The 25,806-nt window shown below is 38.1% G+C and overlaps 1 protein-coding gene across 2 annotated transcripts; it reads right to left on the reverse strand.

The window, feature by feature from the left end:
- Positions 1-3,854: 3,854 nt before the first annotated feature.
- DIPK2A (divergent protein kinase domain 2A) lies at positions 3,855-25,806 on the reverse strand. Of its 2 annotated transcripts, none has more exons than XM_027959602.2 (3): positions 24,886-25,806; positions 9,553-9,856; positions 3,855-6,770 (listed from the first exon to the last, which is right to left on the reverse strand). In XM_027959602.2, the coding sequence occupies exons 1-3, from the start codon at positions 25,540-25,542 to the stop codon at positions 6,439-6,441; spliced, it is 1,293 nt and encodes a 430-aa protein (XP_027815403.1). In that variant the 5' UTR covers positions 25,543-25,806; the 3' UTR covers positions 3,855-6,438. The 2 variants fall into 2 exon arrangements, with proteins under 2 accessions (XP_027815403.1, XP_042091858.1); XM_042235924.1 differs by lacking the exon at positions 24,886-25,806 and adding an exon at positions 24,694-24,791.

The raw sequence follows: 25,806 nt of genomic DNA on the forward strand, positions 1-25,806 counted from the left end.
GAGGAGCCTGGTGGGCTGAAGTCCATGGGGTCGCTAAGAGTAGGACACGACTCAGTGACTTCACTTTCACGCACTGGAGAAGGAAATGGCAACCCACTCGTGTTCTTGCCTGGAGAATCCCAGAGATGGGGGAGCTGGTGGGTTGCCGTCTATGGGGGTGCACAGTCAGACACAACAAGCGACGCAGCAGCAGCAGCAGCAAGCAGAGTATTGCTTCTGCTTGTTCTATCTTCATCTAAAAGCCTATAGGTGACCCCTCAGGATTTTGTTACCTAAACACCTGAGATAAACTTCTAAAAGGAAAGCTAAAATTAACTCCCAGGCCTGACTGCACAAGGTTGAGCTTACTTTAATGGTTTGTCACCTTACAAGGCAGACCTTATGTATTCTTAGAACCTGGAGTGTAAGACATGATGTACAGTTTCAAGTTATCTATAGGATAAATAAAAGTGGAAAAAATAAATAACCTTGAAAGGCTGAGGTAGGTCCCAGAGACAGAATGTTGTTGGCTAAAAAAATAAAAAGCACAAGAGAGTTGCAAGTTGTTTTATTTGGGGTAAAGTGGAGTCTATATGCCAGGAGACTGCATTTCAGATAGCTCTGAGAAACTGCGCCAAAGAGGCAGGGAGGAGGTCAGTATATAGGTTGATTTGCTGAAGCAGAAATACATCAATAGAGCACATATTTTTTTCGGGTTTCTGTCAGTCACGATGGACAACTGTCATCACGAAGGACTTCAGTGCTTTTCTAGATATGAGGTGATATAAGAATTAGGCTCATAAAATGGGCTCCTGAAAATATCTGAAGACCTGTCCTGACAGTTTTCTCCTCAGCACAGAGTGCCTCATTTCTGCTCTCCACTCTGAACTCCTTTCAGGGGTTGTTGAAAATCAGCAGTTGCAGAAGCACATGATTTAATCCTTGTAGAGGTAGATGGCAAGTGCCAGTTTATAGTTGACAATATATTAGTACACTCTTGTTGGCAAGAGTAATCTAAGTAATCTATATAGATCTATGAGAGGTCTAACAATTCAAGGTCAAAGCAAAAAAGATCTTACCCTTTTCTCTTTCTACTCTTCTAAGTCTCTCTCCTAACCCTAACTTTTTTAACCTTGCATCTTAACTTGGATTTCTCTACTTCTCCTTGCCCTCACAAAACTTTCCCTCCACTGATTTATTAAAAATTGAGAATGCATGTAAATGTTCTATGCAATTATATTTATATGGTCATCTTCAACTATACCTTTCTGGTTCTTAAAAGTTGCAACATGGTATAGAAGGGATTCCCAGGTGGCTCAGTGGTAAACAACCCACCTGCCAATGAAAAGAGATGCCAGAGATGCAGGTTTGATCCCTGGGCCAGGGAGATCCCCTGGAAAACAGCAGCCCACTAACAGTTTGCCTAGACTTCCCTGGTAGCTCAGCTGGTAAAAGAATCTGCCTGCAATGCAGGAGACCCCAGTTTGATTCCTGAGTTGGGAACATCCCCTGGAGAAGGGATAGGCTGGCTACCCACTCCAGTATTTATGGGCTTCCTTGGTAACTCATATGGTGAAGAATCCACCTGCAATGTGGAAGACCTAGGTTCAATCCCTGGATTGGGAAGATCCCCTAGAGAAGGACATGGCAATCGACTTGAGTAATCTTGCCTGGAGAATCCCCATGGACAGAGGAGCCTAGCAGGCTATGGTCCATAGGGTCACAAAGTCAGACATGACTGAAAAACCAAACATGGAAACAATTTGCCTGGAAAAGTCCATGAGCAGAGGAGCCTAGTGGGCTGTGGTCCACGGGTCACAAGTCAGACACCACCAAGCAAATGAGCACACACATTGCAGAGAGAATGCTGAAGTCAACCAGAAAATCAACAGTGAGCCCTAGATCTGCCACTATTCTTGTGACCAGTGGCAAATAACTTCAAAAGAAAGAGAACTAAAATGTCTTTATTCAAAATTTAGATATATAGCTCACTTAGCATAGTTTCGGAAAAGGCAATGGCACCCCACTCCAGTACTCTTGCCTGGAAAATCCCATGGATGGAGGAGCCTGGTAGGCTGCAGTCCATGGGATCGCTAAGAGTCAGACACGACTAAGCGTCTTCACCTTCACGCACTGGAGAAGGAAATGGCAACCCACTCGTGTTCTTGCCTGGAGAATCCCAGGGAAGGGGGAGCCTGGTGGGCTGCTGTCTATGGGGTCGCACAGAGTAGGACATGACTGAAGCGATTTAGCAGCAGCAGCATAGTTTCATGGTTTTTCCACATAATAAAGCAAGCACAAAATTAAAAGTGGATGAGATTACTCAAGACATCCATCTTACTGTTCAGTTGTTCAAATTTATGTTTCCACTTGGTTTTAAAGTAGATTTGTTCAAATCAGGATACAAAGGTGCTATCTGTATTTACTTTGTGTCACTTAAGTCTCTTTTAAGTTAAACGGTCCCTCTCCCTTTTCTTGCAATTTGTTAACAAGGCCAAGACATTTATCCTGTAGAATTATCCCTATTCTGGATTTTGTTGATTGTATTCCTATGGTGTTCTGCAACATGTCCCTTTGTGCTGTTCATTTCCTATTAATGGACAGATCTAGAGGCTTGATCAGATTCGAGGTCCCCAGCCCCCTGCCCCCGTCAAGACACCTCATAGATGGTGCTGAAGTGAAGTGGCTCAGTCATGTCCAACTCTTTGAGACCCCATGGACCGTAGCCCACCAGGCTCCTCTGTCCATGGGATTTTCCAGGCAAGAGTACTGGAGTGGATTGCCATTTCCTTCTCCTAGGGATCTTCCCAACCCAGGGATAGAACCCGGGTCTCCCGCACTGTAGACAGACACTTTACTGTCTGAGCCACCAGGGAAGTCACAGATGGTGCTGGGCACTTTCAATTGAATTGTATTATACGGCACATCATGAAGATTAACCAATGAGTTCATCAGGTGCTGCCATTTCATCCAAAGTTCGTCACCAGCTTTTCAATTAATAGCTTCAGCAGCCACTGATAAGCACTGCCTAGCTCTTGTCAATTTATTTGGAATTTTAAAATGGTGATATTCTAACACTTATTCTCCATATATTAACTACAATAATTCTATAATTCTTCCCCTCAATTATTTGATTATCCTGGGATAAGGCAGGATAAATTCTTCTTTCTCTTCAGATTTCCAATTTTCAGAATAATTCCTCAACATCTTTCCAAAGGTAACTGAGTTGGGTTTGTTTTGTTTTTGCCCTCTTTTATCATTTTGAATGCATAAGTTACATATTCAATGCATTTCATTTCATTTCAGTTATTAATGAACATCGAAGTACTCCACATATATCACTAGTTGTTTAGAATCCCTCACTGGATCTTGGGCTTCTGAGAAAACATCTTCAAGTTTCGGAAAGCTCTCTTGCTTTGGCAATACTTAGGTATTAACTTTTTCAATGTGAAATTTTTGTTGGAAGGAGAAAGTGCCTAACGTGCATGTATGAATCGAATGATCTCTCTCAAAATAAGCTGGGGCAAGGAGGCTGGAGTATAGATAAAACAAGTTTGGCTACCCATTGCTAACTTCTGAAATTAGTATAAGCACAGTTTATTATTGTTCCTTGTATCATCCTCTTGTATACATTTGAAAAATTCCATAATGAAGTTTTTAATTTCATTTTACTAGTAAAACTGTAAAAAGTCACCAACTATTACAGAAAAACAGAAGACAAACATATCCTAAGTCTAGCTCACACCCAGCCAGATAGCTTCTCAAAATGATATCAAAGTACATGCAAGAGAAAAAAAAAAAAAACTTATCTATATTATCTCACTTTACATTCAAGAAAAAGTTGTATATCTGAAGTTAAGAGATAGTCTGAAAAGTGTGGTTCTTAAAGTATTCTTTATTAAGATTATTAAAAGTTGTAGAAACAACTTTATATTATAAAGGCACAGGGAGACAGTTCTGATAAAATATTCAAATTAAACAGTAACTTACAGTACAAAAGACAATTTTAATGCACATACAAACCCCAAATGTCTGATTCAAAAATATTTTACTGTGTCTATTAATGGGCAATGATTAAAAATATAAATTGCTACTGTATAATAAATATCTGATAGTGAACATCTCGATAGCAAAGTGAACAAAATATTTATTGCTTTTCACATATATATTTTTCCCTGTAATTTAAAATTCCTAATTCTTTTATTATCTTCTCAACTTTTCCAAAGATAAAAGAAATTCCACATAATCTCATGGGGGAAATGGTAGTTATCAAAAGCTACCTCAAGAAGCAATCACTGCTGGCAGTGTTTTCTCACTTCCTGTTCTGCAATCACAGTCACCCTTCCAAAAAGTAAGATAGATGTTTGCTAAACAGTAAGATAACTGCTCTAATGACTGGCATTCTAAGGTTTATAATGAATACTTATACAAATATAAAAGGTGCTCCATTTTGAAATGCGTATTTTATTCGAAGTTTTGGGCAAGAGGCAAATGTCTGACAAGTAATTTTACCTACTCTCCTCAAAAGTTTTCCAAAGCCGTAAAAAGTCAGCTTAGTAAAATTTCCAACACTTCAATATCTCTTTGAGGGCTAGTCGGCATATGTAATGTATAAAACTAACATAATGCAATGTATTTTATAAGGAAGAGATCTTACCCTTCTTCCAGTTTTTAAACTGGGATTAACTTTATTGATTTCCTCCTGCTCTTTCTTTAGCAACCGTTATAGATAGTACAGGTAGAACATCCATCACAACAATAAAAGAACATGAAAGCAACATCCTAATGAATGCTACTTCAACTTAAGAAATATCCACATTAAAGTCTTTGAGAATCATTGTAAAGTTACTTAACCATATGTCATGTTCAGACAGTGTGTAGCAGCTAGTAATGTACCTGGCACAGAGTTGATGCTCAATAAATAGTTGCTGAATGAATGAAAAAGAAAAACTTGGCTTTGGTTGTGCATACTTTAATCACGTTCTGATTAGAATAAGATCAGTCTAGAACTAAATACTGCACGCTACATCAAACTTTGCTGTAAACAAAAGTTACGATTTCAAACAGAAAAATATCACCTACGTTAGCTTTAGCCAATTTATATGTACATATATTTTAACTTTAAAAAACAGCTGAGAGAAATTTCACACATTTGTTAATTTTTATCCACATACTTAAATTTGATGTTGTTGATGGTTAACAGTTGGGTAACGGAGACCAAGTTGGACAGACTGGCTAAACCTGTCTGCTTTATTTATAGTTAGAATTACTAGTCCATCAATAAATTTAAAAAGTTATGATGCCAGATTAAACTCAAACAGTGACTACCACGCTGATTTTTGCGAAACTACCACACTGAAGTTACAGAAATGTAACTGAAGTTACATATATTTGGAAGTAGTAGCACAATTTTTCAACATTAAAGAATAACCAGGAAGATATGAATTTAATAATGACAGACTCAAAGTACTGGAAGTAGGATAGTAAGAATAAGTAGGTGACCAATTTTAAAATCTAAGACTAGGTCTAATATTTCTTTGGCATATGCATTACTATCCTGGACAAGTTAGCATTTAAAAAATACTGTTTTATTATTTTTTTCCTCTCAAATTAACATCAAGGTATAGATTGCTAGTATACTCTTAAAGCATTTTAAGGGACAAAGATGACATTTTGCAACATATGCCAAAGTTCATATTTAATGTACAGTTATAATTTATTGGCATAGAGGGATGTAACTCTTAAATAACCTTAAGTGATCTCATGCAATGGTGAAACCACAGAAAGTGGAAAGAAATGTAAGTATTTACACAACAAAATATTCAGTTTTCTGAAAACTGAATTCTGTTTTTTCGGAAAAACACAGTAAACCTGGGAATCCTAACAGTAAATATGTACCGCATAGCACTGAATGAAAACTAGCCCAACTGTAAATGAACACCTATAGTAACCTGAATGAGTAAAATTTAATAAAAAACATAAAAATGGAAGAGAAAAAAAAAAAAAAAACCCTACACATCAGAATGAAAAAGTAGCCTATAAAACAGGCCAATCTAACTTGATATTCAAAGTAAATAAAAGAGATTCACAAAATCATGACAGTAATGCAAACTAAGTCAAGTACCAAGTACCCTTTGATACACAAGCCAATGTAACTATCAGACTCATTTCCAATAGCTTAACAATACTCATTAATCCAGTCAGGCATTCAGGGGCTGAAGCGGTCAACCAGAGCTCAAGCCTCCAAAGTTTAAGAACAAACTTATCTGCAGAAGCATCGTGTGATTTTTGAAATCATGTCTTATTTTGGCGGATGTTGCCGTAAGCTCTGTCAGTGCAAGTTTATCAGGCATTTGGAAATAGGTCTTCCAAATTTCATTTTTCCAGATAGTTTTTGGAAGTTTTCATTTTAGCCAGTGCTATGTAAATGAAGAAAAGCAAAGACAAGTTCACCGTAGACTACCTCACGTTGTTACTTAATTGTGCTAGGTATTCACGCAGTTCTTTCGCAGCCTGGAATCTGCCGTAGCGCTTCTTTGGGTTGGCGCACTCATCCAGCAAGGCCTCGAGGCGGCCATCTTTGGCAATTTCGCTTGGTGGATCATGGAGGAGTCCTCCAGAAGTGCCACGCCACGTGGCGTGTCTGGATAAGAGGTTCTGACAAACAGCATAATAATTGTGGTCCACAGTGGCACGAGCACAAAGAATTTCTTTTGAAAATGATAAGCAAGCCTCCTTATCACAGTCATCAAATTTGCTTTCATACCATACATCCCAATTTTCAGGCTTATCTGTGAAAAGGGAAAAACGGAGAAAGAAAAATACATTTTAGAAGGCTTTTCATTGTTTCCCAAAATGTAACATTTGACTAATGCACACAGTAATGTTGGTTCTTAAAACTATATTACATTAAACATTTAAATATATTAATTTCTACACAGACATTTATAAGGAGCCCACCAAGGCAGGGGAGAAGGATCAGACAAAGTCCCTCCATACTAAAGGCCAAAGAGCTCAGCTTAGAGTGAAACTCTCCATGATACAGAGAAAGTGCCATGTGCAAGTCTGACACAGTGCTACATGAGTACAGAGGGAGCAGTACCTGTGCCCGAGACTGCAGAAAGCTGCACAGGGAACAACTGATTTAGGTTTTGAAAGATAAACAAGTCTGAAAAGAGGGAAAACAGCACGCTAGACCCAGGGTACAGTGTGTACAAAGGCATGGATCTAAGGGGTTGGCACAGCTGGCCCAGGAAATAAACTCACTGTCGCCAGAGCACGAGACAGGTGACTGGGGAGGAGGCACAGACAATGCAGAGAAGTAGGCTGCATCTCCTGTGGTCATGACCGTGATCTGCCTAATGAAACTAACTCTGGGCTGAAGCCTGCAGGAGCTAGGACGATGACAACAACTAAAGAAGGTCCAGGAAAAAGTCAGATTGTAGAAACACTTGACACAAAGATTAACAGTAAAGTCTGAGGTTCTAATTGGAAGACAAAGTAGACACTATTAAGATAATACTAATATTTTATACATACAGAATAATATACAGTAGCTGTAAAGTGTTCAGTAGAAGGATTCATTCAAGAAACTAAAAGGCCACTGTAGCTGAAGCATTAATGGCACTGGAGTTATGTTAAAAATGAAGCGGAACAGGGCCAGTCACATAGATTATTCTCTGGGAAAGTGCACGAATTTTACTTGACAAACCACTGGAAGTCATTACGAGCATTAAGGAAGGGAGTGCTAAGATCAGATTTATGTTTTGAAAAAGGAACTACCTGAGTAGAAGGAAACCAAAGGAAGAAATAATTTCAGAAGCTGTTACTAATCAGTCACTTCACAAATTTGCCAATTGGGTGACTGCAAAGAGTAACGTGATCTTCTAAGTCAGGTTTAATGGGCTGAGAAATGAATGGATGCTGAGGAGTAGAGAAAGGGAGTAAACAACTTTTAAAAATAGAGGGAAGGCGGGAAAGAATCTTATGCATACTTGTTTATGGGAAAGTAAGAAAACCTAGATTTTAAGGAGGAGGGTGGGAAATTGAAGAAACTAACTGATGCAACAAGTTCTCAATGAAGGATCTATTTTTCTGAAGAAAAAAAAAATGTGTATTGCTTTTACTAGTTTAGATGATAAAGGGAAGGACATTAAGGGAGTTGCTACAACAAAACCACAACTTCCCTGTAAAGGTCATTTACTAGAAAGAGTTAAGAAAAGAGGGTAAATAAAGAAATACAGCCTTTTGCAAAGTGTCTATTTAGCCAGCTCTACCATGAGACATTTGAAAAGAATTAGCCAGAGCTAAAAAAGCACTGGAGCAATGCTCATCGTATGAAATGCAAAAATACAGCAACTATATTGTATTCACTCAAGGTCAGGAATTAGTTGGTACAAAATTGTATTCCAGGAATGTCCATGTTAAAAAAAAAAAATTTTTTTTTCTTTTTTTTAAGTTAAATTAAAAAAAAATTTACAAAAAAATTATTTTTACAATACTGGAATAATAATGTTGTAGAGTTTAGGCAAGTTGCACAACTCTGTGAACATATATATTTAAAAAAACTGAACACTTGAAAAAAAACACAATTTAAGCTGCTTTAACTTCCACAAATATATAAAGGGGTTAAGTGGGGAATGATGTACTCCAGAGCAGGGCATCCACTCCCTGTGAAAGGATCGGCATGGCAGATAAGAAAGAATCAGAAAGTAGTTTTGTGAGTATGGAATTGGAACAAGGCACTGAGAAAAATCAAGTATTTAACAAGATAAGCTGAGATAATGTAAAAAGTGTCAACCTAATACATTGCTGTTACAGTCACTGCATTCCACAGGTGCCACAAACTTTTGGTCTCTTCATCAACAGACCCACATGACAGGAGGGGATTAAAAATACAAGGCTTTTACCATGGAACAACAACCCTTCAGTTTCTTTTACTAAGTACCTTAGTTATAGAACCACAGGCTTTGTCCTTGAAACTAAAATTCCTATGACACTTAATTTTCAAAACACTTTAGACATTCTGCCCACCTATTCAGTGAAGAGCTCATAAATAAATGCAAGCAAAGTTTAATGTCAAACCAAAGTTAGAGATCTGCAGTGCTAGGAGTCATCTACATGGTTACAAAGGAAAAAAAGAATCACTGGAGGGACCTCACAGAAAAATGAAACACAGAATATCACTGTAAGAGAATCCACAGAAAAACAGACTCTACAAAAGCAGTATAGTCTCTCTGGTAGCCTTTAACTAAATAAAAACTTAATACTGCATTAGAATCCTAAACCACAGCACAAAGCAGGCAGTATGGAAAAGACGTGTACACACACACACCCCCCACACACAGTATATCTAGGTCCATTTGAACCTGAAGTATATTTTACTATATATGGACAAACTGTGACTAAGAGTACAACTCTAATAAATCAGTATTTGTTTACCGGTCAAATAAAACAAAGAAAGATTCAAGGTTGCTTTCTAAGGAGGAAGTTTTAAAAATCTGCATCATATAAATGTAAACATTGACACAGAAAAAAAAAAAAAAAAAAAAACCCTACAAGTTATATACTTACTTTGTCTGATTAACCTTTTGTCAGCAACCAAAACATTTTCAGCGTCCACAATGATTACCTTCCCATCTCTAGGACCAACTGCAAAATTGTCAAAGCTGACGTCCAGGAGGTAGAGTGCAAATTCAAAGTCATTGTTTGTGAGTTGCTCTGCTATTTCCATTAATTGCCAAGCGAGGTCAACTCGTTTCTCCCATGGTGCATTAAAGTAACTCCACAGTTCTTCTCCAACATAATTAACAGCCACCATTCTTCCACAAGCTCCAAGATATTTTGCAAATGGCCAACCTTCATCAGATGGAAAACTCTACGAAAGAATTATCTTTATTACAAGACATTCTGATGAGCATATCCTAGGTCTGTCCCCAGATCCTCGCAGTAGAGATTCCTGCTAGGCATGAGCTTGGATTTTGTTATATTCAGTAGTTCAAAAGAGATAACCGGGTTTTAATTGATTAAAATTATTAATTATTAATAATTATTAATTAATAAGCCTAATAATTATTAATAATAATTTAAGATGTGATGTTAATTTCTGTTATACAGCAAAGTGATTCAGTTATATGTATATATACATTCTTTTAAAAGAATATTCTTTTCCATTATGGTTTATCTCAGGATACTGAATACAGTTCTCTGTGCTACACAGTCGGATCTGTTATTTATCCAATTCTATACGTAATAGTTTGCATCTGCTAAGTCCAAGTTCACCCCTCCCTCACCCTTCCCCTTCCCTTTGGCAAACACAAGTCTGTTCTCTAGGTCTGTGAGTAACTTTACTTCTTTTTTTAACTCATACCATTACTATGGACTTGAAACTTTTTAATAGATTACCTCACATTATAAAGCTAAAATAAGTCTTGCTTATCGAAATCTCAGAATCAAATAGATCAACAAAACACAAGACACCGTCTTTATTACCAGATCTAAAAGTAGAGATGTTTTCCTTTATCTTTTTGACTCATGTATGTACAATCAACCAAAGCTTTCTTTTGAATGAACAGGACTGCACACCTATTAGCCAGCAAGTGTTACCAAGCATCAGGCACTCTGTTATGCTGGCAGTAAGAGTGAACTACACTGCCTCTAAAATAAAAATTTTAGAAGACAAATACCAAACAAATAACTATGAGTATAATTAAGTATTAGTTACTAAAAAATGGTTCTGGTTCTAAGAGTCTTTAACAGGGGCCTCATCTAGTCCAGAAGCAGGCAAGAGAGGAATGCAGAGAAAGATTCTTGAGAAATGTCTTCCAATCTGTACCCACAGGTTGGTAAAGAGCAGTCTGATAACCTACAACGCAACCTCCACTCCAAGTATCTCTGATGCCAAGCTAGCTTTGCTTCCCTTTCCGATGTCACCACATTGTCTATTCACCTTAAATCCAACTTCAAAATTACTTATTCTCCTGATCTGGCCAAGATTTTCTAATGGATTTTTTAACTACTAGGAAGATTAACATCCTAAAACAAGTCTTTCAGGATTATGAACAAGTTATTTTCAACCTAAGTAAACTGGCAGGCTTATTCTAAAGTACTCTGCAGTACTGTAACACCCAGCTACAGGTTGAAAAAAGAGCAAAAGCGTGGGAAGTAATGCTTTGAACAACTCTTGGAAGATCACGTGACCAGAGGTGTTTTTAAAGAGCTATTTTTCAGAATAGTGAAGTGAAAGTCACTCAGTCATGTCCAATTCTTTGTCACTCCCATGGACTATACAAGTCCACGGAATCCTCCTGGCCAGAACACTGGAGTGGGTAGCTGTTTCCTTCTCCAGGGGATCTTCTCAACCCAGGGTTGGAACTGAGGTCTCCTGCATTGCAGGCAGATTCTTTACCAGCTGAGCCACTAGGTAAGCCCTTTCAGTATAGTCCCTTTTCCTTAAATTAGAGGCAGATGATATGTACACTGATTGCAGGGGAAACAAAGCAAAACACTACAGAATATAAACACAGCCTACTTCTATTGCTAAAAAGTGAACAATCTGCATAAGGGCCAGAGACGAGGCTCTTCTGGGAACTCAAGAAAGCAGGTGGGTGATATTAATTTTACTCTGAGCTTTTATAAAATTGACAAAACTCAGTAACACTCTTACTTTAAAACTTTTATCAACTTTAAAAGATTTATAGTCATACTTCATCCGTAATTGCCTATTTTCATTTGTGCTTCCTTTTAACTCTATCAAATGTACAATAACTGTATTTGTTCTTTGTATATACACCTTTTCTGTTTAAATTTCAATATCTGCAGTTTTGTGATATAACACTAATTGTGTAAATTAAAAATTTAGATATGTTAGTATGAATCTTTAAATATAGTAAATGAATTAATTCAATTTTGTTCACAGACAATATCTACTGATGCTTTAGTAATTAGAGGAAAGTACATTTTTAATCTTATCTGAGATTTTAAAACTTCTTGTGGGCACTGGGGAAAGTGACAGATTGCTCACTTCCAATGTGACATGCAAAAACTGCTAACCACACGTTATTTTCAGCTTTTCCTCCCAACTTAAAATACCTCCATAATCTTGAAAATTTATAGGCAAAATGATTACAAAAGATTTAACTATTTCTCAGAAGTATTCATGTATAAAATCTGATATATAAAACAAAAACACTGAAAATAACTAAGTGTGTGAGATTATACAGTTTTGCAGTGCAAAAAATAAAGAACTCCTCCACATACACTATTGGCATATTATTCACATGCCATATTGTCAAACAGATACAAACATATCTTTGTGAAACTAAAATGGTCTTTGACAACAGGAGAACGGGGAACCCTGCCAACATCTGCACATGTACAAATGCCTCCTTGTTTTTGGAGCCTTTCCAAGTGAACGACAGTCAAATATATACCTCATTACTCAAGTCCCTCATGGAAGAGAATAAAATATATGAACAAATGTCATATTGAGCAACTTTATATTCATATAGCAATTTCTGACAATGTTAGCTGAAATCATGTTATGCCTCATTTTAAGAAGAGCACAATTCCTTCATATAATTTGCTACCAAATCTTTTAGAAGAACTTTAACAAATGAATTCACATCACTTGCTCATATGAAAACAATTTTTCATTGAATAATCAAAAGTCATACTTCATTAATAAGAACAGAATTCCACTCAGCGTTCTATTGAAAATGCTCCAAGGAAGCCAAAATATTTATAATTTGTATTTAAAACAATTCTGGCTTAGAACCAAATGTACCATGATCAAGCAGAGTTTGAGAAACAAAAATTTTAAGATGTTACCACTTGGATTTATTAAGTATACCAAGCAATAAGAAACAAAACATCTTACTTCCTGATTGCCAAACTCCCACAGTGCATCAAACACAGTAGCTAGGATAAGAAGTATACTGTTGAGGGTCACATTTTTTTTTCTTTAAACAAAATCTTAAAAAATCTGCCCATTGTGCTGGGCAGATTTTCAAACTGCCTAACACAACAGGCACACAATTTCAAGTAACTTGAAATAAAATGTGTGTTTCATTTTTTACTTCTATTTTTACTTTACTTTTTATTGATGTATAGGTGATTTACAATATTATGTTAGTTTCTATTGTACAGCACAGCGATTGAGTTTTTATTCTTTTCCCTTATAGGTTATTCCAAACTATTGAGTATAGTTTCCTATGCCAGAGTAGATTCTTGTTAGTTATCTATTTTATATATAGTAGTGAGTTTACGTTAATCTCAACCTCCTAATTTATCCTTCACCCACTTCTCTTTTGGTAATCATAAATATGTTTTCAAAAGTGTACAAGTCTCTGTTTTTGAACTAAGTTCATTTGTATCCTTGTTTTTTTTTAAGATTCCACATATAAACAGCAATATCAATATGATATTTGGCTTTGTCTTGCTTAGTTCACTTAGTATGATAATCTCTGGGTCCACCCATGTCCCTGCAAATGCCATTACTTCACTCTTTTTATGGCTGAGTAATATCACATTGTTATATATTCCACATCTTCTTGATCCATTCATCTGTAGGTGGATATTTAGGTTGCTTCCATGTCTTGGTTATTCTAAATAGTGCTGCAAGGAACCACAGGATACACGCATATTTTGGAATTATGGTGTTCTCTGGATACATGCCTCGGAGCAGGACTGCAGAACCATGTGGTAACTCTTCCCTGGCAGCTTCCCGTATAGGCTTCCCTGGTGGCTCAGCCAGAAGAGAATCTGCCTGCAATGCAGGAGACCCGGGCTTGGTCTCTGGGTCAGGAAGATCCCTTGGAAAAAGGAATGGCAACCCATTCCAGTGTTCTTGCCTGGAGGATTCCACAGACAGAAGAGCCTGGTGGGCTAGAGTCCATGGGGTCTCAAAGAATCAGACATGACTGAGCTTTCTTTTACTTTCTTTCATGGCAACTCTATTTTAGTTTTTTAAGGAACCTCCCATACTGTCCTCCATAGTGGCTGCACCAATTTATATTCCCACCAACAGTGTAGGAGGGTTCCCTATTCTTCTCATACTCTCCAGCATTTATTATTTGTGGACTATTTGATGACAGTCATTCTGACCAGTGTGAGGTGGTAAGTCATTACAGTTGTGATTTGATTTTTCTAGCGATGGTGCTGAGCATCTTTTCATGTGCCTTTTGGCGATCTGTATGTCTTCTTTGGAGAAATGTCTGCTTAGATCTTCTGTCTATTTTTTGATGGGGTTGTTTGTTGAGCTGTCTGAGAAAATGTGTGTATTTTACAGGCTTATTTACTAGTGAAAAATGCATTTAAATTCTTTTCATCTGAAAGAGAGTCTTTAAACTTGGAATGGTTTAACTTCTAACTGGATTGGAGGCACTCCAATTAATTGTTCAGGGTTTTTTATCAAGTTTGAATATGTCATACAGTATGCAAAGTTACAACTAAGTATTAGTTTAAGATTACACAAAGGCACAAAACGGTTAAAAAAAATATGTATTACTCTATTACTGCTTTTTTTTACATTAAGTGGGTGACCACTCCAAGAAAAAGTCCGAGTATTACCACCAGTGTAATAATTTAAAATGGAAATTTAAGTATCAAGTCAAAAATGCTTAACTCTAAGATTTAAAGCAACATTAAATGCTTTCACTGTTAACTGACATAGTATTTTGAATATGAAACCTACAATATATCATCATGTCTAGGTATCTTTTAGCTTAAAATCAAGGTTTCAGAAACTACTAGGATCATCTTCATTTTATGAGAAAATAAAATATATACAATAAATATAGTAAAGAGACAATTCAGATATTTAATATTCTTAAAGATACATAATCTTTTATGAACATTCTATATTTAAAGGGTAAAACAGTATGTAAGCAGAAAGTGGACTTGAAATCACTAGTCTCGCTTCTAAGTTTCACCTTTACCTCCGCATCTCACTAGCTGTGTGATGGTGGCAAAGTCAAAATTTTTTAGTGCTTTAGTCTCTTCTCTGTGAAACTGGAATAATACTTGCCCCAGATTCATCAGGGCCATCAAAGGGGAAAAAGTATGAAATGCTGAACTGTAAAAAGGCTTGGTGCTATGAGAGATGTCTAGTGCATCTACAAACAATAAATGCACAGAAGGTCTAAAACTTGGTAATATGTATATACATAAACACAGCACTGTAATTCAGTTTTCATTTATAATAAGTAAGTACCACAAAGTAAATTCTAAACGCTGACATATCTATCACATCTGTTGATCAAAACCAAAAGTCACAATGCTTTGTGGACCATTCATGTGACCAAATGGGATGTGCAATCTAAAAATTCTAGAGTTGGAGGGTACTCAAGTTTTAAATACAGCTCAACTTTATCAGCATATACCTTAAGTGAGTTGCCTCAAGTCACAAAGGTAGTGGGGCTTCCATAGTGGCTCAGCGCTAAAGAATCATCCTGCCAACGCAGGAGCCACAGAACACATGGGGAGCCGCGAGTTTGATCCCTGGGTCAGGAAGAACCCCCAGAGGAGGAAATGGTAACCCACTCCAGGATTCTTGCTGGGATAATCCCATGGACAGAGAAGCCTGGCAGGCTACACTCTGTGAGGTCACAAAGAGTTGGACATGACTGAGCATGCGTACATACACACACGCAAGTATTAAGAGGTGAAGTCAGGCTGATATAATCCCTCAATCCCAACATCCCTGTTTCAGAAGCTTTCAAATTTTGGAAAGGTGACAGTACGTATGTTTCACACTCATATTATGCAATGCTTCAAGGACTTCAGGATAGCACCTCACAAGAAAACATTTCACTGCAAAAATACCATAAGCTTATTCATCCCAAGTTGGATAAAGCACATGAATTACCTCATGTGTTTTCACATTTGTTTTTCAACTTGACAAGGCCTATTTTTCTTCACTTTTTAAATTTGGAATTGCAGATAAGGTCAACTCACATTTCACTGACTACTACAAGAAGCTGGAGTAAAAGGCAATGAGAGTTACTGTGGAATGAAAATCTTGAATTTAAAAAATCCTATATCAAGCCTAACTCCATCAGAAATGTTAAGAGTTGCAAACAAAACATAATCCTGTTCTTAGCAAGGCTTTTTAGCCTGAGTTGGGAAGATGATTATAAACATATATAAATGATAAATTCTGGAATTTGTTACAAATCACAGAAAAGTACAGAAGATGTTGAGAAAGAAAAACAGGGACCTATTTTAAATTGTGTAGTAAAAGACAGCCTCTCTAAGGAAGTGCTACTGAGGGAGAGCTCTAAATGCTGAGCATAATATTACACAGATTGGGGATGAGGCAGGAAGAATGTTGCAGGAATATGTTAGAGCCAGAAACTGCCTTTTCAGAACTGAAAGAAAAAAAAAAAAAAAAGGCCAAAGAAGCTGCAGTGAAATGAGGAGGGAATGGCTTGAGGTAATGGGGTCTGCAGAGGGAGGTAGAGATCAGATCACGATCATGTTGGGAATTACAGAATAAAACACAAACTCCCCAACACAGTCTACATGCCATGAAAATACCAAAGGTGTCAAATCTTGAACATTCAGAAACATATTACTTCCTGGAGTTAATCAATATCCTGCGGTATATAACCTTTAATCAACAGCCACGGTCCTACCATATTAATTAGATCATTTTATTCTATTACATAAGAATACAGTCCTGAAAAAAGGAGACATGGGATGTGTAAGTAAAACTGACAGAAAAACCTAAAGTCAACTCTAAAATGTTCATGTTCTATTATCTTTTACTCTCTTTACATGACCAAAAGTGGGGTTTGCATACTAAGTTTAAAAGATCATAATTCCTTTAATACAAAAAATATAAAATATTTTATAGCCATTTATTATCTCATAACATGCCATTAAAAAGAACATAACTTTGCAGTTTGCCTAAAAAGGAAATGTGTTACACGACTGCAAGACTGATTTTTTTTTAAAGGAGAAAATTCCTAGTAAAATGATAATGACTTGAAAAAAAAACTCATAAACCATCAAACATATAGTCTAAAAATCTAGTTACAGGTTTTCTAAAGAACTGGCGTGTCTACTCATACACACAATTTAAACTTGAGATCATTTCTAGAGAGTAAATTACCAAAAGCATACAAAATGCTTAGAGGTTCAATCTGAGCTTCAAAATTATTTTTAAGAGCCAAAATTTGAACAAAATCCCATTGTAGTAACGCATGTTATAACAGCTGTTCATAGAGATTAGTCAAATGTTCTGGTGACAGACTAATGTGTTCACAGTTTTGTGAACTGTCTAGAGGGGGAATACAGTAAAATTACTGGAATGATTTAATGGTTACCTAATTTTTGCTAAAATTTCTTTAAGACCTCAGCTTCTTAATTTATACTGCCAAATAGTAGCCAAAATCCATTGCAAAGACTGTAGAATCTTAATAATCTCAAGATTTTCAAGTCACAGGATATGTTCCATTTGTTTCACTAAGTAGTTTTCTGAATGCCAATTCCACCCACCTAGAATTCCAACAATATTAAGCAATGTCTTGAAAATAGCAAGGTTGTGTTATTTCACCTAATATCGTGTCCAACAGCTAGCTGTATCTAAAATAGGAAACTAATGTCAAAACACATCAATAACAAAAAAACCTACCAAGTTTAATAGAAACAACTCATCTTTTAGAATAAATATCTTAAGAAATATTCTTCCATGCCACCAAAAAAAAAAAAAGAAAGAAAGAAACCAAAATTGCTTGGCCACAAATTTTAAATATGTATTTACTAGTCTCAACTGAACTCATGAGAACTAGCAACTGTGATCCATGTTTTTAAGTTGAAAGATATACCTAGAAACGCTATACTCAAATATTTATTTCTAATAAACTATCAAATAATGGGGGGAGGGGAAGGTATAGCAGCTTCTTTTAGACCCAATAACCTAAGAATGCTACTTTCTTTAGTCAAGATCTGATTTCTTTAAATAATCTGTCAATAGAATACTACTAACTTCCTCTCTTCCCTTTAAAACACAAACTGAATTAACACCGCCCTTCAGAAGTATAACACAGTATCTGCTAGGAGCATAGTATCTCTCCGCATTAAATACCTGGTGCCTGGTTTTGAATGTGTATTCCTTTGTCTTAAATTTAATATGACCAAAACAAAACTCTTGGTTCTCCCTCCCCCAAAGCCATTCCTTCTCTGGGCTTCCTCAGCAGTAGTTGCTTAGACCAAAAACCCTGGTGATATCCTTTATGTTTCTTTCTCTCATACAGTAACCCACTCCCATCATCAAGTCCTATTGGGTATTTCTCCAAACATACCACGTCTAACTGCTTTTCATAACCTCCACTGCAACCACCTTAATATATACCAAGCTTTCTCCCACAAACCAGGGCAAAAGCCTTTGATTCCTTAAACCATTCTCCACAAAGCACGCACTGCTAAAAACACATTTATTGTTTCCCACTGCTCTGAAAACAAAATTCTAAACTCAAGAAGCCTGTTTACAAGGTCACCCACAACATGGACCTTGCCTACTTCTGTGATCCTGAGTTCTACCAGGCTTTTCTACCCCCATGCTTGATCCTGCTTTGGAACTTCCGAATTTGCCCTCAGAATTGTGTACCACTGGCTTTTTCTCATCATTCACATCTCAGCTAAAATGTCACTCTTAACTTCTGACCACTGAATTTAAAATTATATCTCTAATCCAATTCTCCATTATAGGAATCTGCTTTGTTCTTTTCATAGTATGTAAAATCTAAGATTACCTTGCTCTTTATTTGTTTGCTGCTTATATCTAATGCCCCAGAAAGCAAAGAATCCACAATTGTGCCCTGGCCTGTCATCTTTACCATACCCCAAGGGTATAGAGGTCAGTTCCCAGTACTACTTGTCAGTCCACACAACTCCTGTCAGATCTCCCTCAGATGATACATCTTTTAAGATTCCATCTCACAGTCTAAGAATGCCAAGAAAAACCTTGACTTAACCTCTATTTTTAAAACTATTATTTACTAATTACTAAATAGGATTATTAACTTTATGACTTACTGAGAAAAATTAAACTATTTGGTTTATATTACTGAATCCTTATGAAAACTATGTTTATACAATAGTCATCATCATATGGGTCAAATCCTTAATGCCCTTTTAATTACTATTCCAAAAAAACCACAGCCTGAAGCAGCATCTACATAGGTATTTATGATATATGTATGTATGTATATGTAAAGACAATGACATTTAAACATTTGCCATAGGAAGAGTAAAATTTATATATTTCTAAGACAGATGTCATGGTGTACTAAGGAACTTCACTCTAAAAGTGGAATAAGCTGATTTGCAAAGTAATAATATACTGTAAAAACTTTACAATTAACGATATTTTATATATTATCTAAATAATTCTCTCCTTTAAAACAATTCATTGATAAGTATTAACATTCCCATTTTACCCATTTAAAAACTCAGGGTCTGAACCATCAAGTGACTTGCTCATTGCCACCCTACAACTTTGTGGTGGTCTAGAATGCTATTTCAATACTGCCATCACCACACCTCCTGGTCCCCGTGGGCGTAACTCCATTTATCCTCAGAACTCAGTTCCTCTGTGAAATCCTCCCTGATATCTACACCTATGAAGGTACACTTAGATGTCCCTCCCTAAATGAGTCATCTGACAGGGTGCATAGTATCTTTATTGGTAGGGCTAATTATGCTATACTGATTTTAATTAGTCATTTATATACCTGGCAGCTACACACAGCTAAGCTACTTGCTGCCTAGAAAGGCCTATTCAATCCAAATGCCTTCTAATAGACTATTTACCAAACAAGCAAACAAACAAAATTCAGTTCTACGTCCAGGGCTATAAGTCCAAAGAGCTTCCAGCTGCTTCACAGATAAACTCCTGCAATCTATAAAAAAGACATAAAATGTGGATAAAAAAATTTGATTACATAATTTAAAATCTTTCAAAGTCTATGATCAGGGTGAATATCCTAATTTTATGCCAAGAATTTACTGTTTTAAGGCAGTTTACAATCATTTACTAAAGTTCAGTATGTACAGGGCTTATATTCTAAGGACATATTAGTTTCAGTGTGAAAAGTAAAGAAAGAAAACATGCCAGCATTCTGTGAAGAATAAGCAGCAATAACAGCAATATAGGAAGGAGCCAGAGACCAGAGGCCAGAAAATCAGAATAAAAACCAGTCTGATGATTCCCTGAAAAATTGACTCCCTATTAACGTATGAGAGGAATATGTGCTGACCCATGCAATGGAAATACGAGGGAAAATAGTTCAAATATTAGATGAAAAAAATATTTCTGTACTTTCAGAATAATGGCCAAAAGATATGAATATAAACAGAAAATAGGCCAGGGTATCAAATGATTTTGCTCCATTGATCAGGAAGTAGATTAATGGAGGAATTTCCTATGGATGATCATCTGTTTCTACAATCTTTCTAAAATAAAAGTCTCCTTTTTGAGACCTGGGTTACACACAGATGTTATTTTTTTGTTTGCTCTGTCATTAAGCTCAATCAACTGTCAATAAAACCTCTGTTAAAAAGAAGAAAAACAGAACGGAAAAAAAAAATCTCTAGATATAAGCTTATTCATTTATTAGATTAAAAAGTAACCTATTCAGTACTACCTAGTCAGGAACATCTCTGAAGCCTAAATCTGAGAGTGTGGCTACCACAGCAGCAATCATTGGTAGAGAAGTAGGTGGCCCCTTAAAGTCTGGTTTGAAAAGAAACTCCTGAGACAAAGTCTGGAACATCCTTTCTAGGTGCCACTGCCCCACAAGAACCTTAGCTACCCTTAGCTCCAGACTATCATCCTTTAAAGGTAGTCTCGAATTTTGATTTGTTTTAACCTGATTTCATCTGTGTAAAAATTGGGGCGAGGAAGACAAGCTTAAAACAGGACTAGCTAATCTGGCCTCTGACCCATATAGGCTAGCATGAATCAAGTAACAAACCTCTGACTCCCTTCTAGAAGAGCTTAAACCCACCAGTTAAACTCAAGTTCAGAAGCAGAGTGACAACTTCAGGTTGAAGGGTAAGAGTCACAAGGTGTTGAGGCTGAAAAGGAAAGGATCTAATCCAATAGCCTCATTTTATAGATAAGGGAGTCCCACAAAAAGTTTACCAACAGTCCAAAGTAAAAAAATCAGCTAAATGGTCATAATCTGTTTACGTCAAAAAGGGCATCTTAGTACTTCTTAACGATATATTCTTCACCTACAAAAATTATTTTTAAAGGCAGACACAACATTCACTCCAAGTTTAATTGTAAAAATTCACCTTGTAATGTAGGAATGGACTAAATTAGTGAAGTAAAGGTATGGTTGATATTCAAAAACATAACTATTTTTAAGGTGATCCAGATTTCAGACAAGCTTCAAAACTTAACCAAATGCATTAGATAATAAAGTTACTTTTACTTATTTAATATCTAAACACTTTCTAATTATTGAGTGCTTACTATGCATCAAGCACTATATAAAATGCTTTCCATGTACTATGTCATTTACAAGAACTGAAGGTTTAAAATCTATAGCTTAAACAATGATAGTTACATACTTTAAAAATTAAAGAAATCCTATTAAAAACATGATTTAGAAAACTTAAGACAAAATTAGGCAAATAAGACAAATTCCCACATCCTTGCCCTTAAACAAAAAACAGCTTTCTTATTTCTATAAATAAGACCATCTTCACTATCTCTGAGTTATAAAGTCAGAGAGAACATTTTGAGCTTCAGGAAATCCAGACAGCATTTTTCTCCCTCACACACTCACAATGTTTATAAATTCAAGAATAGGTTAAGCACAAATACTGGTAAAAATTTTATCAGTAACAGAAAACATTTTGCTATCTTGCGAAATACTTCAACCTCTCATTTTTAACTATTCCAAGAATGCTGCTATACATTGTATTACAAAGTCCCTCTCTGCATTTTTCCCCCATAAGATTATGGCAAACTTGTTATGAAATATACCTCTAGGTAAAGTAAAACTGTGAAGAGGAAAAGAAGGTATCAGAGTAGAAGATAAAGGTTTTAGCATTATCCTGTTGATGCTTATAATTTTTCCTTAGAGCTAGATAAGCTGCTGTAAGCTAGTAAAACTATCCAACAATGGGAAAAGAGTCATACTTCTGTATCAGTCCACATTGGGAAATTTATACTACAAATCTGTACAGCCTTACACAGATAAATTAGGTCCATATCATACCTTGCAGACATTTAATACCATTCATGTCTCCTTTCAAGGCATAATAGAAACTTAGGTTTTTTACTGTTTCTTAAAATCTGAAGAGGCGAATTGAATGGGCTAAATTCACACATACTTTTCAGTTCTTTAATACCTTATCAAGAGATTTTTAAATGTTTATTTTTGGAAGCATGTTTACTACACGGAAACTATTGTTAAGAACAGCTTGATGAATTCAGTTTAAAATACTTTTTCTCCCAAGTAGTTAATTTTGGGGCAATATAAAAAAAAAAATCTAGTTTTTCACCAACTGTCCAGAAACTCAATAAGTAGCTCCCTCTCCTGGAAACAGAGAAAGGAAAAAAAAAGGAGTTTTCCGTTAAGCTGTAAAGCACAAACTTGTACTTTAAAAAATATTTTTTAAAAACACACGAACCCCAAAATATATATAAATAAGAGTCAAAAAAATAAACATTCCTATGATTGACTGGTACTAAAGGCCTCAAATCTGTATTTCACACAGCATGTAACTAGCTATAAAACTAAATTAACATTTCAATTTACAAGCAGCTGTCAATAATGCCGATATATGCATTTCCTCATATGCTAAAAACAAACTCTTATCCTATAATCCACCTAGCCACATGGTCAAGTGATTGTGTCAGTAAGTTTAAATTACAAAAATATAACTGATCTTTTTTTTTTTTTTTCCAAGTTGTCTATCACTAAAGATGAAAAGAGAAGAAAAAGTTTAAGGGAAGAGTAATCAGGAAACATATTTGACAATCTCAACTGTAAAGTAAATAGAAAATGGCAAGACAACTTCAAGCTTCAAAAACATGTGTTTCCTAAATAAAGCATTTATCTCAGTACAAACCAAATGTCAATATTTCTCATATTAAAATGACATACATTTATAGAACTGCATATACCACATTCTTAGAGTGTTCTCACATTAGCAGAAGCATCTGATAAAAACCTTTGAATATGAAGCTATTATTATAGGTGCAGAAAATGTGTATTATTAAGGTAGATCTTTACTAAATTTTTGGATCACAGAGAATTTGACAGACTACTCAGCCAACTATATTGCTAGAGCTGTCTCCAGAGACCAAATTTGCTAACATAAACATCTATTGCTCAAAGAGAAAAGGCAGCTTAAACGGAAAAAGTTTTAAATCAAAATGTACGCATTAAATATGGGCTTAGACTTTAGAGGCTGACTAATTTTGTAACTACCAAATAATTTCTTCAAGAGAAGTTTAACCAGTTTTATATCCTATTCACTGATAAGAGAGCACCATTTAACATACAATCTGTACTTCAAATGACCCATTACATACATCCTATGACTCCTTAAAATTTACTACAGTTTTGTTTGAGGCAAATACTTATTTTGTGTTAAAATTATTTGGCTACACTAATCAAACGATGCTGGTTTCTTTTGGCTAAGTTGGGCAGCGAAAAACTTGAGAAAAATAAGCCATATAAATGAATACTGGACATTTCTATACATGCACTTTAGATTTAAAAATAAATGCAACCCTGTACAAACCTCCTAGCCATTGGTGACATTCTTAGCAGCGCAGAGAGGGCGTGAAATATATTAAAATTACTTGGGAATAGTTTTATGTCATGTTCCCCCTGCCCCCACCCTTTGTATCTGAAATACAGCACAATTGGTGTGGGGAAGGAGCAAGGTTAACTTTCCCTGCGGTTAAGAGAGATCACACCCCCACAGTTGCAACCACTGTCCAAGGACACCGCACTAAAGGCGAATGGGAGTGTGTATAAACTCAGTCACTTTCCCCAAGGTAAACACAGTTTTGAGGAATTCTGTTTTCTTTTTTGGCTTCACCGCCAGTAAAAAGATCACAGCCTATCTCTAAGTCACGAGAGAGCCAATACGTCAACTAGGAGAGAGGTGACTCTTCTTTCCCCGTTTCTTGCCCTGGCCTAACACTTCATCTCCTCCCTGCGGCCAAATTACCAAACGAGCAGAGAAGGTCACCAACCGGATCAGCATGAAAATGTCCGTCCTGGCACCCTCGCAGTCTCAACTCCAACGTGCCTTATTTTTTTTTCTTTCTAATCCCAACCAAAGCACACGACTCAAGAATGAACCCCACCCCGACCATGGTCCCCATTTTCCAACCTCATCCTCCCAGTCTGGCTGCCCTGATGATGTGCCAGGTGAATGAGCTAAGGAATAAAACAAAGACAGACTTCGGGGCCGAAGTTAGGGCAGCCGGCGCGGGGTACTAGAGAGCAAGAAACACTTGAGAACTAAGAAAAAGGTCCAATGGCTCGTGAGCAGACTGCGCCGCGGAAGCGCAAGCCCGGGCGGATCAAAGCAGAAAGGCAGGGAGGGAGAAGAGCCCCAGGAAACTGGCCAAATAGACATTTGGGGAGCGAACGAGAGACTCGCTCCCTCTGGCGTTGAGGGATCCGCAGTCGGAGAGGAGATGCGCCCGCGTCCAGCTGACCGGAGCCGACTCACCCTTAGGCGGGTCGCCCTTCGCGACCCCGCACTGCGCCCGGGGTCCCCCTGCGCCGCCTTCTTCCCACGCCCGCCGCCGCGCCGCGCCGGGTCCAGACAGGGCGACCGGCGCGGGCGGGGCCGCTTCTCCCGACTCCCGTTCCCCGTGCGGCCCTCCCGGCAGGACACTCCCAACCGGAACCCCGCGCCTACCTGTAGCACCAGCGGCTCGGGGTTGAAGGCCAGGGTCAGCAGCAGCTGCATGCGCTCCGAGTCCTTGAGGTTGCGGAGCAGGAAGCTGCCCGAGTCCTTGGTCTCGGCATAGCGGCGCACCAGGCGGTCGAGCAGGCGCTGCGAGGGGCAGTGCACCAGGTCGGACCAGCCCTCCACCGCCTCCGGCGTGAGCAGCCGCACGTCGCCGTTGAGGCGCGCGAACTCGGTGCGGGGCATGGCCTGGAGCAGGTCGCAGCGGGGCCGGCCGGTGGCCCGCTTGCAGATGCTCTGGTCGAGCTGCGCCAGCTCGCGCTGCGAGCCGAGGCGCTTGAGCACCACTCGGCGGCGGCCGCCCTCGCGGGGCTCGCCGTACTGCGCGAAGTAGACGTTCTTCACGTTGAGGAAGTCCAGCAGGCGCAGGCGGCCCCACGCCTCGAACACCACCTGCCCGTTGAGGAAGCGGCGGCACCAGCTAGTTCCGAAACACGCCGGGCACTTATTGAGCTGCAGGAAGCGCCGGTCGGCCAGCTCGTTGCGCTGCCAGGAGGCGAGCAGCGACGGCGAGTGCAGCACCATCAGCACCAACAGGCTGCCCAGCGCCGCCAGCTTCAGCGAGCGGGACAGGCGGCCCAGCTTCGGGGGCACCAGGCGCCACATCCCGCCCGCCGCCCGTCCGCCAGCACCCGGAGGGCGAGGGCACCCCCGGGGCGCCCCCGCCGCGCCGAAACCCGGAGAGCGACCGGCAGGGGCCCCCGAGCGAAAGAAGGAGCAAGGCGCGCGGGCTGGGGCGGGAAGCGGAGTAGGTGTGTAAGAGAGACGGAGAGCGGGAAGCAGCCGGCCCGAGCAGGCTGCGACTTCTCCCAGTCACTAGTCTCCACAACTCTCGAGCTCCCTCCTCCGAGCTCCCCGCCCTCCGACTCC

The sequence above is a fragment of the Ovis aries genome, chromosome 1 (genome assembly GCF_016772045.2).
Source record: "Ovis aries strain OAR_USU_Benz2616 breed Rambouillet chromosome 1, ARS-UI_Ramb_v3.0, whole genome shotgun sequence".
Taxonomy (NCBI): Eukaryota; Metazoa; Chordata; class Mammalia; order Artiodactyla; family Bovidae; genus Ovis; species Ovis aries.

What these genes read in the sequence shown, in the direction of transcription:
- DIPK2A (XM_027959602.2), bottom strand. Translation starts at nt 25,542, where the DNA reads ATGTGGCGCCTGGTGCCCCCGAAGCTGGGCCGCCTGTCCCGCTCGCTG. An exon ending in CCGAGCCGCTGGTGCTACAG is followed by an intron (nt 9,857 to 24,885) that starts GTAGGCGCGGGG and finishes ATTCTTTCGTAG; the next exon opens with AGTTTTCCATCTGATGAAGG. An exon ending in CAAAAGGTTAATCAGACAAA is followed by an intron (nt 6,771 to 9,552) that starts GTAAGTATATAA and finishes CCCTTTTCACAG; the next exon opens with ATAAGCCTGAAAATTGGGAT.